We start from the raw sequence: 15419 nt of genomic DNA, 5'->3' as shown, positions 1-15419 counted from the left end.
AGGATATAGATCAGAGAATGTGGATCTGTAGATGCCAGAAGAAGTTGCCCATTGCTTCTGCTCTAGGACCCGTTTTGTACACCTTCTTGCAAATCTTAGAGAAGCACAATGATCTTATATCAGAGAGCAAGTGTGTATCTGGTCATTTGGTCTGGCTGCTGCTCCTTCATTTTGTCTGCTTATGCTTCTTCTGCTGGTACTTCCTGTACTGGTGCTGAATAGTAGCAGCTGCCTTGTCTGCACATGTGGGGCTGGCTGGGACTGGTTGTCCATTGCTGGAAGTTGAATCTGCAGATGGAAAGGTTAGGCACAGAACAGAAAAAAACATTAAGCAAAAATTAAACAAAGCTCGGCATCAAGACACACTGTTCATTTCCTTCATACTTACTTTTTCTATACACACCCATACTGTTTCTTCTCTGACCTTCATACTGTAACACAACAGACACAAGCAATATTAGATTCTCAGACTCAGTTTCTCAGTAATAAAATAAAGACATACAAACAATGTGTGTATATATATATATATATATATATATATATATATATATATATATATATTTATATAATATTTTTGCTTATTCCCCAGGGTCTTTGCAAGTAATATTTTGGGTAAAATTACTAAGTTCTAAGGCACTGGTAGCACAGGTTTTTTGGTTGTTTTGACAAATCATGTTCATTTTCAGTAGTGAAGCTATCTACTACAATGAGTTCGTTCTTACCACATCATGCAGCATCTTGGAGCTTGTAACACATACTTAGAAAACCTTTTGGGACTTTCAGTGTAATTTAGTTAGACTGTCTTGGAACTTGCAGTCATGTTACACAAAGTATTTTACTAGTACTTTAGTGTCTGTACCTTACATTTACCTGATTAATGTGTAAAACTTTGGACACTTCAAAAGAGTGTTACCAGTTTTTCAAAAAATACAGTCTTTAGTCTTACAGTCAGAATGTATTTTTATATATTTCTTGAACTACACAGCTCTACAATGAGTTTTTTTAGATATTGTGTAGATACTTTATACATAGTATATAAAAACATTTTCTTTAAAAAAGGAGTAGTGCACTCGAAATGTAACCATGTCTTTGAAAAAGTTTGCAGTGCCTGTAGTCCACAACGGTTAAAGACTGATGCCTATCACACATGCCCCCTTATCACATTTGAATCTGCATCATAACTGGAATGTCCCTCAGAATGTGCTATGGTGGGGTTATGCAGGTGAATGATGTTTCTCTCAAATTCTTAAAATGCCATTGACAATGACATCAGAACTATGCGATGTGGTTTCTGGTCAGATCCAGATCTTTACTCATACTTGCTGTTATCACTGCTCTACTTGATATACTAAAAGCTCTTTTAACCTGCTGAAAACAAACAGCCTTAAAATTCCGTCTTCATAATTCCATGGATGCTGCCAAATGCAAATGCAAATAAGTGTGTGCCTGGTAGTTTATGACCTTCCATCACAAACTAGTCTGGTGAAGTAGTTTAATATTGTCTATTATTCTACACCTCACTTGGTCCTGTGCAAATAGAGAAATATGATTGTTTTTTTAATTCTGTGGCTCAGTGAAGAGAATCCTTCTTCACCGGATTACTGAAACCTGAACATTATTCTGAGTTTAATCTGAATTAGAGACGAAAGGGGGAGGGTATGTGTGTCTGACTATCTGCCTGTCTGTATGTGTGTGAGATAAAGAGAGATTAGGTGCTTAAATGTCGCCTTGCTACATCTGACAATCCATGGTACTTGCGCAAGTGAGGAGGAGTGCAGCTAATGACGTGTGAGATTTTGATCACATGCCAGACATGTCATGAGGGGGGAAAGGAATGTGGAAAAATAGCTACCAAAGACGCACAAAGATCTGAAGATCAATAAAGCACATTGTTAAACATATTAACAATGTAATATAAAATAAATCTAGCTTTGATATGCTACAATGTTTTGTAAATATGTAAATAATCTTTTCCTTGTGAGGAATACAGTAGATATATGTATGTATAATTGTGGGAGAGTGGGGTCAAGCTGTAGGGGCTATAAGTTTGGTTACACAGCCACTGACCTCTTCTGCTTTGCTTCCTCTTCGGCTATGGGAGACGTAATGAACCTGCCAGGGTAGTGGCTGAGACACCATGTAGGGCAAAGCATCCTGCTGTCGAACCCACCTGACACCTAGCTGAAACACACAGACACACAGAAGAAAAGTTTCACTGAGCATATGTGTGCGTGTGTGTGGGTCTCTGTGTGTGTGTGCATATATTTAAGTATGTCTGTAAGCTCAAATTTAGTCTCTTTTGCCCTGTTCCACCCCCTCCTTGGGTTAGGCCGTTTCATGTTCAAGCATGCTAAGCTGTAATTAGCCAGCCTCCATCTTGTCCTTCCTGAATCAAATTACCCTCTACAGAATAAACAGTCCGGACATTCATGTCTAAACCCATTCTATAGTAATTGATCTGGCTCCTACAGCTTAATTTGCTGATTGACTGTTAAGATCATTAAATCTTCGGTTAGAAATGTCATGCACCGTAATATCTATATTAGCTGAGGGTCAATTTTGACTGCTTAATCAATATATAACTTAAGATTGAATAAACCCTACAACTTCTTGTTTTACAAGGTAAAAAATGTGCTAATCCTCCAGATATAGAAAACATAATGACCTTGTTGCTTCTTGTCCAAGTGATCTTGACTCACTTCTTTTATGTACATTCTCTTAGCAGATCACATTTACCCATCAATGTTGTCAGATCATGGTTAAAAACAAATCAGCTATGGCCAGTTTTTCCATCTGACCACCATCATACAGCTATAACCTATCATTCTCATGGCTATGTGAGTGATCTTACCTGTTCAGCTAGTCTCATCATCATGTAGAGAGCTGTTAACATTGAAACCAACATCTCCAAAACCTTTTTGCTGGTTTTCTGCGTCCAATTGTCCTGTAAATCCAGTCACTAAATAGAGCAAGACACGCCTGAATTACTGCAATGCCTCTCACAAATAATGAATTTAGCAGTGCATTTCTGTGTCACCCTCCACACTCACTGTCTATGCGCACAAATGCCTGCTCTCTACCTTATCCACACATAGTTACAAGGCGGCACTAAGTCAGTTAAAGAGCTTTGCAGTACAGAAATAGGAAGCATGTAATCTTTTCCTCTACACATTTATCCCTCCAAGTAATGTTTTAACATTCTGAGCATGCAGTGTTAGACAAGCACTGCTCATTCAGTTTGACCACAGAGATCCTACAGTCTAAATTCCATGGCTGTTAAATTCATTCAGTTTTGAATCCCATTGTGTACTGGGCCTTTGGGAAGTGTGTAATGTAAAGTAGGGAAAGGTTTTAGCTCATCTCAGACCAGTGCTTGTCCTGGTGTGTGTGGCTGGAATTAGCATTGTACAAACAAGAATGGATTGGCCCTACTCTTACTAACCAATTAAGGGAAATGCTATAAAGCTGGAGGAAGAAGTGATGTAACGGTAGAGTGAAGTGCTGCGGCTTTGATTAATGACAAAATAATGGCTCCACTGTGTACTCTTTTATTACAGGCAACTTTTATTAGATAAAAGACTAGATAGTTCAGTCACTCTTTAACTATGTCTTACACTGACTCTTTTTTTAGCCAGTCACTGAGCCAAAATGGATTAGACTCATTTGGAGTATCATGACGATTGTCATTAAGACTGTCATTATGGCTGTCATTATGGAACATTGTAGCCCATTGTCTGTCACTTAAAGCCACATTTCTGACAACAGTTTGACTTTATGTTGCCTAATGATAGTATAATAATAATAATAATAATAATAATAATAATAATTTACCACAATTGTAAAATTGTAGAAAATACAATTTTACAACAACTATGGCTTTGTAGTACAAATACCAGATCTAAAAGCTAAAATACTCATCAAGCACACAGTCTCTCTCCTTCTTAGTAAGACATAGCAGGTGTTATCAGTTATCAGACAGAGCATGTTCAGAATCTTCTCTCTACTTATCTGACTATGATCAGTCATTGAGAGTTAGAGATAAATGAGGCATGACGTAATCACTAGAGCCAGTATTGTGTAATTGTTTGCTGATTTGTTTTTATAGCCCTTTTTTCCAAAAAGATAACACACTGTCCTTGAGTCAGGGTCATACTAAAAAAGATGTAAGGTATATCTCCCTCAAAATGAATTGGTATTGTTGATCATTAACTTTTACGTTTCACCAGTTCACAATGTTGATGGAAAGGTTACAGTGACAATACATGTCCAGTTTCTAATTTTTAACCAACTCTGCATTCAGCTTCAAGCATATCTGAATATTTGTCTTAGGTTTAAAACCTTCTATAGTAAGCAACAAGATTCATAATGAACAAAATACTGCATCATATCAACTGTCCCATAATTATTAGCTTACTACAGTTATTTTCATCAGTTCCATAATTCCAGAGATTTTCATGTCACTTTTTTCATGTTCTCAGTTGTTTGATACTTTTTAATGCTGCATGGGGTGTGTCCTCAGGCTTCTGTGCATGTGATAGGGCTGAACAAGCATGCATGCATAATGAATAAGGCAGATATATAAGTCACAGCCATATAAGTCCATGTGCACTTCTATCTTCATTTCACTTAATTCTGCTACAGCAGACATTCAGCAGCTTATGCTACAACATACCTATTAATCCCCATAGAGGTAAGAATTTAATCAAGAAAATAACTTCTTTCTGTATTTGCTGTAGACATGTTAGGCATATGTTTTGCATGGTCTATCTGAAGCTATTGATATCATGAGTGTGTGAGGGTTTGAATTTGCTGAGAAATTAACTCTGAGCTAATTAACTTTCCCATCTGTTTGGCATGTCAGGAGCCTAACTAATGAGTCTAGGGAAAACACAGAGATGCTGCATGTTCAGGACACACATTTTTACTCTATGATTTTTCTGCTTTGGCTTAATAGCTGTTGTTTTACCATAGCAATGGCAGATTGCAAGTGTAAGATAAACTTCGACATGCAACATGCACTGTGGACAATGCCAAGGACATCAATTGTGCTAATGTTAATTTTAAGGAAACTTTTATTTCTATTATTATTAGTAGTAGTAATAATAGTAGCAGTAGAACAAGAACAGGAAGAATAAAGTCATTTGATTGAGATCATACATCAATTGAAGTCATTTGGTTGAGATTATACATCTGTGGTTTACTTAACTTGCAACTTTTAATATTTTATTTTGTGTTGTATCAGTCAGGACAGTTGGATGTATGTTGATCAAAATATTTCTAAGAAATTAGATCATTCTTTTTTCCATGACTACTGTTGAATTAAATCAAAATTTGTCTGAAAAACTAGGGGCAGGGGCAAAGAGCTTACATGGAGGTCTTGCTGTACAATCACTGAAATACAACATATAGAGGGAAACAAACACACCATCACCATGTCCCTGCATCGCCAGAGACCCCCTGAAAAGGGGATCAAGACTACAGAGATAGGTAACCAACTTACAGATCTGTTATTTGTCATTATTACCATAGGAAGACCCATGTCCTCATAGAGCTTCATATATGTACATTTGTACACATACAATAACTTGTAAAAGCATTCAACCCCTTTTATCAACATTTTTCTGGATTACAAATGATACACATATTTTTCCCATACTCATATACTCTGACAAACATTTTCAACACAAAATGATTTGTCTAATTTGTCTATTTTTTAAATAAAATGAAAAACTGAAATATGCTGGTTTCACAGGCATTTAAGTATTCAAACCCCTCTGCACTACAAGATTCAATTTTTAAAAATCTCACTACCACAATTATATCTTGGTCACAGTTGTCTTTTATTTGGGCATATATCAAATACCTATAAATACCTATTAACATAAAAGTAATTGCCATGTTTTAAACAACAAAAAAAAAAGATTGTTGGTCAGGCTGTGAAATTGGGTAAGAAGGGCAAGAATGTGAACCATGGAACAGCTTATCCTACTGGGTCACGGGGGGAGCTGGAGCCTATCCCAGCAGTCATTGGGTGGAAGGCAGGAAACACCCTGGACAGGTCGAAGTCCACTGCAGGGCAGACAGACATATACATTCACACCTAGAGGCAATTTAGCATGTCCAATTGGCCTGACTGCATGTCTTTGGACTGTGGGAGGAAAACTGAGCACCCAGAGGAAACCCACAAAGACACAGGGAGAACACCATAGAATAAGCTGAACTGAAAATTACCCTCCTTACAATCACCCAAGCTTTCCATAGAGACTTGGTCCTCGGTCCTCATCTTCCTTTACTTGCTGGCTGTCTTTGACACTGTGATCCATCAAATGCTTATTTCAGTTCCTTTAAACTTAGGCATCAGCAGTGCAGCTTTCTCTGAGCTTCAGGATCGATTCTGTGGTCCTCTTAACTCCCCACAGCCTCACTACCAGAGTCCTCCAGTGATCAGTTCTTTGACTACCTTTGTTCTCTTGCTATACAATCATTAGGATCAGTGATGAGCTCACCTTACTGTTGATATGCTGGACTTCTCCTAAATCTCACTAAAGAGATGTGGCTGACTTTTCTGAAGTCTCTTATGGAGGACTGAGATCCATGATCTCGACAAGACCACATATGGCTAAAAATCTTGCCATGATTCTTGACAACCAGTTTAATTTTCACAGTCACAAATAACCATGACCAGCTCCTACAGATTGCTACTTCACCAAATCAAAAGAATACAAAACAATTACAGACATTATTATTGCACTTCTCTTCCCTTATATGCCATTTCTGAATGGTACTCTTTCATTTAATCCATAGCCTTCCAGTTCTCCTACTCAGAGATCACTTTACTGGCTCTCTGTAGTCACAAAAATCAGATACATAGCCTTGACTCTTGCATTTATGGCTTCAAACCCCACACTTCACACAATTCTGCTGCTTTATTCAGAGGTACACACCCATGCGCTTGACGCCCTTCCTTGAGATCTAAGAATGGTGATAAATTGAAGTCTTGCTGCTTTAACATCTCCATCCAATTGGGAGCTTTTTGCAATGCCTAGTCTTTCTGTTCCTGCGGCTGTAGTCAGAAGTCCTTAATTTTTAGACAATACTAAGCTAAACACCATTCTTCCTCATTCAACATGTCATTTTCTGAGTATTCACATCTGCACTGTGTAGAAGACATGGCGTGGCAGCAGAGCCCAGCTGAGGCTTGACGAGAGTGAGATGGTTCACATCCTACCATGCTACAATGGTAAAACTCGGTCTGAGCCAAGTACACAAGTTCAGGATGTGTGCATACTTGGCTTAGGTTCCCAGGCTGCAGATGGGGCCCTGCTCGACCTCAGGAAGGAAACACTGGGCTTGGAAATGGGATGACTGAAGCTGGTGGTGGTGGCTAGTGGCAGAGCTGAGGCAGAGAGTTGGGGGGTAGTATGCACAAGGAGCACCCTTGCCAGCTTTCAGCTAGTGCAGTGGATGACGGAGAAAGTGATAAGTGGCAGAGAGGAATGCCGTTGTCACTATCCCCAGTATTGGTGGGCTTGATATGATGAGCTGTGAAGAGTTCTCCCATGCCCAGGAGGAGGACACAGAGCTCTTTTGTCCTCCACTAAGGCTTGCCAATGGAAAGAACGCCCACAGAGCTTGGTTACCCGCCAGGGTCAGAGGAGGATGGCGTGCCCAGAGTGGGGTGCACTAAGGAGCACCGGCAGCAACAACACAGCCCCAAGAAAGGATGTTGCACTTGTGCGGGTCGAGACTCCACACACCCCAGGGACTATGTTCGGACTGGGTAGGTCACCAGGACAGTTGATCTTTGGGGAGGGACTATGTGGCATCTGCCATATGCATCACATTTCAGAAGGGGTTTTAGAGGCATCTTGTGCAAAGCTGCTCTGCACACTCTACCCCTCCTCAGTAAAAAAAAAAACAATTGTTGCTGTTGTTGTTAGTTTAACTGTGGTATGTTTTGATTGTGTTATTTTGTGTTGGGCTAGGATAAAAAAGTGGGGGTTAGTGTCACTACCATAAGGAGGAAACATATGGCTAGAAGTGACCTGCCTGCTTTGTGAATGTGAACTGGGCTTTTTTCTGCTGGTGTAAATAAAAGAGCACTTCTCGGCAGGATGGCAGGGATAATGGCTTCTCTACATCACCTTTTATGCTGACACTATGATAGCAAAGATAAGATATGCTTTTTTACTTATTTTTTTTACTTATTTACATATTTTGGCCATTATTGCTTTGTTTTATATTTTCTATTTATATTTTTACTTTTGGCCATGTGATGGACTGGCGACCTGCCCAGGGTATTTCCTGCCTTCCGCCCAATGACCGCTGGGATTGGCTCCAGCCACCCCCACAACCCAGAAGGATAAGCAGCTTAGATAGAAAGATATTTTCACTTTTGTAGGTGTTCTGCCGCACCTGTTCCATTGTATGTAGATTTTGTATAAGAGCATCTGTGGAAAGAATAAATGTAATGAAAGGATAAAAACTTTCCAAGTGTTTGGATTTCCCTCTTAACACTGCTGGCTTCGTATTACTATGAAGTGGAAGCTGCGTCACACCACTCAAAGACTAGAAAAAGCCTCCACCCTTAAAATCTCAGAGTCTAAGAAAAGAGGTATAGACCCAGTTAAGATGTGGAAAATTCTTTTATGTCAGATGAGACCATGATAGGAGTATTTTGGCCACAATTCAAAGTGCAATGTGTGGCACAGATCAAAATTTCTTCATTATTCCTGCATATATGAAGTATAGTGGTGTCAGTATCACGCTTTCCATCACCAAGCATAAAGCATCTGGTTAACTAACAGTGCAGGATGAGTTGATGCAATAAAATACAGTTTGCTCAGAAACTGGAGCTTGTGAGAAAGTTCACCCGTCCTACAAGGGCCCTGTCACTCAGTGTCCCTTTGAGGATCTTTGAGACTATTTACAACTGCAGTTCACAAATATCATCCAAAGCTGAACAATTTGTTGCATGAGTAAAGAAGATATTGTTTGAATAACCAGCATTTTTCAGTGTCCATTTTTTTAATATCTGGAGTCAAACTGCATATTTTAGCATTTATTTGTAATTCAGAAAAAAAATCAAAAGTTATTATAATAATGCAACTAACTTTAAATATAGCTAGCGTATTAAATTAGAAAAAAAATGATCTAAGTAAACCGATAGCAGGGCTTTTTTTGTTGTTGTTTTTGGGCTAACTCAGTATACCTCTATTTCAGTGTCTGAGACTGACAGAGACAAACAAATTCTCCTGCAAATGCTGGACCTACACAGGCAAAAAGTGACACCAACTGACCTCACATCTATGCTGTACATAAGTTCTTCCTGCCTAGAAGACGAGTTTCCTCAAAACCCAACAGAGCTTTCAAATGCATTCCTCAGGCGACTCTGGCTATATCACCCACAAGCTCGCAGCTCCTCCTGTGAGATAGTAGCAGGAGCCTATGCTGTGGCAAGACCGCCTGAGATTAATGAGAATTCACAATGTGCCATCAACCCTCTGGACCTGGTTGCTGCTGTTTACATGACTACAAACAGCTTCCTACAGCAGGAGATCACTTACAGAATGGTGCACTGCAACTTTGCTGTGCCTCTGTACTTGCCACCAGTTTATCCAGAGAAAAAAGGAACTTTTCTTCTCTGTCCTTTTAGAAGTGTTTTAGGCAGGTGGAAGTTACATTCTCTGGAAGGGTCTAGAAGCAGTATCATGAAAAACATGGCCAGCTCCAGGATGCCACTTCTCTCAGCTGTGAGGTTAGGTCACTGCAGCATCTCAAAGTCACGAGTACTGAACAGTGTACTTGGGGGCCCACATGAGTCAAACAAATGCTTTATAAATCGTGACACGGATGGAGGGCAGCTTCCACGAGTTCTCTCAGATGGCCTGGTGGAGATGAGCTGGAATTTGTCTCCGGTAGATCACTGCAACAGCAACTTCCCACAACCTGTACTAATGGCCAATCTCAGAGGAGATGCAGCTGACTGTGATAAACAGGTTAGTCTTCTGTGCTATGCCTCTGCAGTTCTTATAGTATTCTGTGGTAATTTTGGGATGAAAGAGAGAAAACTTCTTTCTTCATGGAGGGATAATGCAAGCCACATGATTCTAATTGACTGCTCAGTGGCAATGGAGGAAGATAGTGAAGAGAATGGAAATGAAAAGATGAAACATCTTTTGATGAAAGATCTAGAGCTGCCTGAAGAATCCATAATTAATGGACCAAATGACAATGAAGAGACACTCGCTGAGAAGTTGAGAGGTGCACTGAATATACTAATCCCACATCTGCATACTACAAACCTTGTCGCCACTGCTGGTATGGCCAGTGACCTCAATATAAAGGTTGATGAAGATGAAATCTGTCGAATAGCATTTAGTGAGGTTGAAGAGGTTCTAAATGGAATTGAAAATGGAGTAAGCAAGTTCTTAGAAGAGCAACTGCCTCTACAGGGTACTTTGTGGAAAAGATTGTGTCAACTAGAAAAGGAGGAAGGCAGGCTCAAGAGCCAGGAGCCCAGTGGAGAAATGGAGGGCCTTATAGAGGAATTAATGAGTTACAGGTTAACTGCAGCTATGAAAAACTTCATTGAGGCTCTCAGTACCTATGATATGACCAAGCGAGCCTTTTTTCTGTCTTGGATGAGAGTAAAAATGCAAGTCATGCAGCTAGACAAACTGTCAGATACAGAGGGAGAATGCCAGCAGGAGCCTTGCATTGGCCTTGAGCACTTCCTACGTGAGATGGGCTTGGTCTATGAGAGATATTTCCGTGGTCCTAACTATGAATTGTATGAGATGTTCCGCTTGCCATATTTGGCCGCTGAACTACTCCTCTATGGAGTTCCCCTGGAGCTCTTTGATGGAGATGCCTCTGTATTCCCCTTGAACTGGGTATATAGTGTCCTATATGAGGTGTACAGACAGCTGCCACAGTACACTCGAATGAGAGTTTTGACAACCTTAGGCTTCCATAACTCAAAAAATGCAGAGATTCTTTCTGCCTTGTTTGGGGCAAATTTCCCAAAATGGGGCCAAAGGCACATCAAAGGAGCTTTCATGCTTCTTCTTAGCCTACCTGATAATATTAGAATGAAACTGGACTGTGAATTTCTGATGTTAATTAGCACAGAAGTTTTGAACTCTCCACATGCAAGACATGAAGAAGGAAGCCTTGTGCGTGATAATGAACTCGCTACCTTTGTCAGTGGGTTGAGTGACATTACATTGGTGAATTTACCACAAGAAGGACAGGCTGGAACAGTAAATAATCTTCAGCTTGCAGTAAATGTTATTCTTCGCACTAAGGATTCAGAAAGAAGACCCAACTTTCAAGTTGTTTCTGAAGGACCTGCAAAAGATGCCAAGATCATGAGCTGCATAATCGACATACTGGCTCAAGAGAAGTCCTTGGATAATACAGAAACAGTGTTTCAAACTGAAGGAAGATGCATCAACCACAACTTGGCTGGTTCAAGGACCAACTACTATTCAGAAACTGCTCAGATATGTAGTGATGCTTTGGGGCTGAAGCAGAGCCTGCTGTCTGTATTTCATGAGAAGGCAACCACATGCCAACCAACATGCCTGGGTGCATTCATGGAGCATATGTGCAATGTATGGGAGTCAGTGAAAAATCAAACATTTGCAGTTGAGTTTGGGGACACATATGTAGCTGATGCACTCATTGGTCTCTGCACAAAACTCATAGAAGGTGAGGAGCAACTTGTGGACATCATGGATTACTGGGTTCAAGGGCTGGATACCAAGATAAATGAATTGAAAGAGTCAGCTCTACTGAATGGAGACAATAGTGATACTTCAGAAGACATTCTCAGAATCTTAAGGGAAGAGGCAGCAATGCAAATAAACTCAGAGAGTGAAAAAATTAAGTCAAGCCTCTGGGATCACCTCAGACAGGAGGATATTGATTTGTCCCTTATGGAAACCTATAAAACAAATGTACTAAAAAGAGTGCACTTCATCCAACAGCAAATGACCTTTGACATGAATCCAAAGATTGAGTCTGCGATAGTCAGACATGAATTGTCTGCTAAGATGCAAGTCTTGCTGACAGCTCTGGAAGCAGCCTTAGAGGTCAAGTTACACTCTCTTTTGGAGAGCACCAAGTGTAATGACCTTCTTATCGATGACAAACAACTTACAGAGGAGTTTAGTAAAGTTTGGAATGACATGCCATCCAACCTTGAGATAATGCCTCTTGAGACACATGAAATCCATACACGTGTAGTCGAACAACTGAAAGAAAACTTAAATAGTCGTGGCCTGAAAAAGCAAAGGATTAAACTCAAAAATGCCAAACATCTGAGGGGTTTTACAGTGAAGAATGGGCATTTTGCTTTGCGTAGCAAGATGAAGCGAACCTTGAAGCATAACAAGGAGGTTGCACAGAGGTTCACTAACAATCTGATAGATGACTGTGATAGAAGAGTCTCTGAGAAACTAAGACATAAAGAGGGCTACTCTGACAGCTACATGAGAGAGATACTTGCAATTGTAGACAAAGGTTTAGAGGTCCTGAAATTGGAGCCATTCACGATGAAACTGAAATTTGAGGTGGATCTTAAAGGTTACATCTCCAGCAAAGCAATAGAATCATTCCAGCAAATGCATGATCTACTCAAAAGAGAAAGAGAGACGAAAGAGAAATTCTTAAACGAGATGAGAGAAAGACACATGTTGGATTTCCTGTATAATTTCCAAAAGAGGGATCAATGCCAGAAGGCTGTCCACACCTTTATTACTCTATGCCTCAGACCTACAGCCCTAGATTTTATCCACAGCACCTTAGAGAGACAAATTTTGGATGACATGTTGGCATGTGACCACACACAAGTTTATACCTCACCCAAGAATTTCCATTACCATCTTCTCAAAGATCTCTTGCTGGATGATAGCTTTGAAAAGTTTCTTGAGTACTTGCAGTCCAGTGAGAGCTTCTGTCGCAAGAGAATTGAGGACATTATTGTGGAACGTCTGTCAGGCTCAGTGATGATAGAAGATCGGAGAGAGCAGCGTATGCAGGAAATTTGTCAGAGAATGGAAAGAGCTATTGTTCGGGCATCCGAAGAAAGTAGCGGGGATCAAAGCAATGCCAGACTGCTGCTGGAGAGAGTCTGCGTCATCCTTGAGAATCTTGGAAATGTAATTGTGCCTACTGATTTCCTAGAGGAACCTCTGTTTGAAATTATCCCTCAACAAGAGCACTTTTTCAACCACCTAAAAGAATCTGTGGCTGAGCTGTCAACATCCCTTGCTCAGGATTTCAGTGAAAATGAGGATGTCATTGAAGTCTCACAAGACCTATCTAATAAGCTCCAGAAACTGCTGTTTGACCGTATAAAAGGATGTGACAAGCAGTGTCCTTTCTGTAAAGCTCCATGTGATTTGGGAGGAACAGAACATACAGTCCATGAAGCCTTGGTGCATCGACCTAAAGGTCTTGTGTGTTACACTGTTGCAGATTCCACGACTTTATCCCATGTAACTTGCTCTGCTGATATGGCAGGAGAGAACCAGTTCCAGAATAGACACACTGGTGGACAGACCCTACCCTACAAAAACTACCAGTTCATCTACCCTGACTGGAACATCTCCCCTGAGAGGCCTGAGAAAGATGAAACATATTGGAAATATGTGCTCAAAAGATACAACACAAGGTTTGCCCAGGTGTACCAATGTGAGCCAGCTTTACTTCCTGAAGACTGGAAGAAAATAACACAAGAGGATGCATTAAGAAATCTAAAGGAAGCCTTTTATATTACAGTGTGAGAAGCCCTCATGAGTGGTAGTGAGCCTAATATGACATGTATATATTGTATGTGAACATTATGTCCTTTATAAACTGAACAGTGCAAAATAATTCTGTTTACAGATAGGAAATTGTTAATGCAGCAAACTTTTCTGTTATTGTCCTCCGGTTCGTATAATATATGTAACAAAGTTAGTACAAAAATTGATAGAAAGAATAATGCACATATTGTATATCCACTTTAGTACCCTGGTTGCTCAGGGGTATACCATATACTACTTTACTCCATAGAATCACACTTACTTGAGTGGGTTGAGTTCTGTTATCTTTCTTTTTATTATATCGTGGCATTAGCGCTTGCCATTGATTAATGACTTATTCTGTGGACTGTGTTTAACCCTAATTTCTTTAATTGTGTGTACACTAAATTTGCAGATGCATTACATACACCAACACAGTTTAACTTTCATTAGCATTTCTTCAGACTCAAGTGAGTGAAAAGTAAATCCCATTATTTCTCTACATGTAAAAATGTAGTGAAATAAATGTACTGAAGCTAGTTAATTTTTGTGTGATCATCAGTTTTGGTAATTGTCTTAATCATTATATTTTATATCATTTTTAATGGTCATCATCTTATTGCCTCTTGTAAACTAAGTATAAAATAAATTCAAAGTATATTAAGACATTGGACATTTACTCCAGTTATCCTAAAGAATTATTAATAGGATTGGCAAATTACTTACATTTAAATAACCTATACCAAAAAACATGAATCTTCTGTATTTCAAGCATGAATGTTCTTCAAATTTTTTATCAGTTTTCTAACATTTTCTTAGTAGTTGAATACTGTAGAGTACGGAATAGTACCACATTTGTGTATGATTAAATCTTCAACAGGTTAGACTCTTTGAGAAAGTTCAATTAAATAACAATAACAATATCTCTGTGTAAGTATTACTACCTGCATTTGCAAAGCAATATCAGTTGTTCAGTATCAATAAATGCAACATTTTAGTGTTTAATGATAACACTGCTTCACTCACTAAAACTATTCAAACTCAGTGCCTTATTTTTTCAAGTAATAATTTTAAGTCTGAATCACCAAAATCCTCTAAATATATTTATTATGCAGAGTCATATTTACTTCAGTGGAATGAGTTCTGTTAATGGCACCAGATAATTAGCATTAATTAGCCTCCCTTGAACTACCTTTCAGTGCGAAAAAGCTTTAATAAAGAGTGTTTCTAGTTTAAAAAAAAGTCACACCTCTTCTGTGTTGATGCTGAGGTATAATTACAAACAGCAATAAAAACAGATAAAATTATACACAAATTTTATGTAAAGTTCATTCAAAGTGAATAATTGCCATCTAGATGCTACAGCATACACTCATCTCTGTGTAATGTATTGATATTGATGAAGATAATTCCAATGTTTTTGAAAGGATTATTTCAAATGGCTCAGATAAGACACGAGCCACCCACTTCAGAGGACCCAAGTGGCTTCATACATCTTTGCCATTCTATTCAGAAATTGCATGTGGGCTAGTACTCCCTACCTGACAGTGTAAATGATTATAGGCTGAACTGATAAACATGAACACAAAAAAACATTGTGGTCAGAATAAAAAAAAAAAAACATGT

General features: G+C 39.2%; 2 protein-coding genes across 2 annotated transcripts; one reads left to right on the top strand and one right to left on the bottom strand.

Annotated features, from left to right (window-relative positions):
* Nucleotides 1-150: 150 nt before the first annotated feature.
* On the bottom strand, nt 151-3044 carry LOC118827130. Its single transcript, XM_036598356.1, has 4 exons — nt 2852-3044; nt 2068-2181; nt 389-431; nt 151-288 (listed from the first exon to the last, which is right to left on the bottom strand). The coding sequence occupies exons 1-4, from the start codon at nt 2903-2905 to the stop codon at nt 167-169; spliced, it is 333 nt and encodes a 110-aa protein (XP_036454249.1). The 5' UTR covers nt 2906-3044; the 3' UTR covers nt 151-166.
* A 1571-nt stretch (nt 3045-4615) lies between these two features.
* si:dkey-202l22.6 (interferon-induced very large GTPase 1) lies at nt 4616-14520 on the top strand. Its single transcript, XM_036557489.1, has 3 exons — nt 4616-4690; nt 5348-5487; nt 9223-14520. Exons 2-3 carry the CDS (start codon nt 5433-5435, stop codon nt 13791-13793), a joined length of 4626 nt encoding a protein of 1541 aa, XP_036413382.1. The 5' UTR covers nt 4616-4690; nt 5348-5432; the 3' UTR covers nt 13794-14520.
* Nucleotides 14521-15419: the final 899 nt, after the last annotated feature.

Source organism: Colossoma macropomum, unplaced genomic scaffold, assembly GCF_904425465.1.
Source record: "Colossoma macropomum unplaced genomic scaffold, Colossoma_macropomum, whole genome shotgun sequence".
Taxonomy (NCBI): domain Eukaryota; kingdom Metazoa; phylum Chordata; class Actinopteri; order Characiformes; family Serrasalmidae; genus Colossoma; species Colossoma macropomum.
Note: the sequence above shows the minus strand (reverse complement) of the source record. Positions and strands in the feature narration are given on the sequence as shown.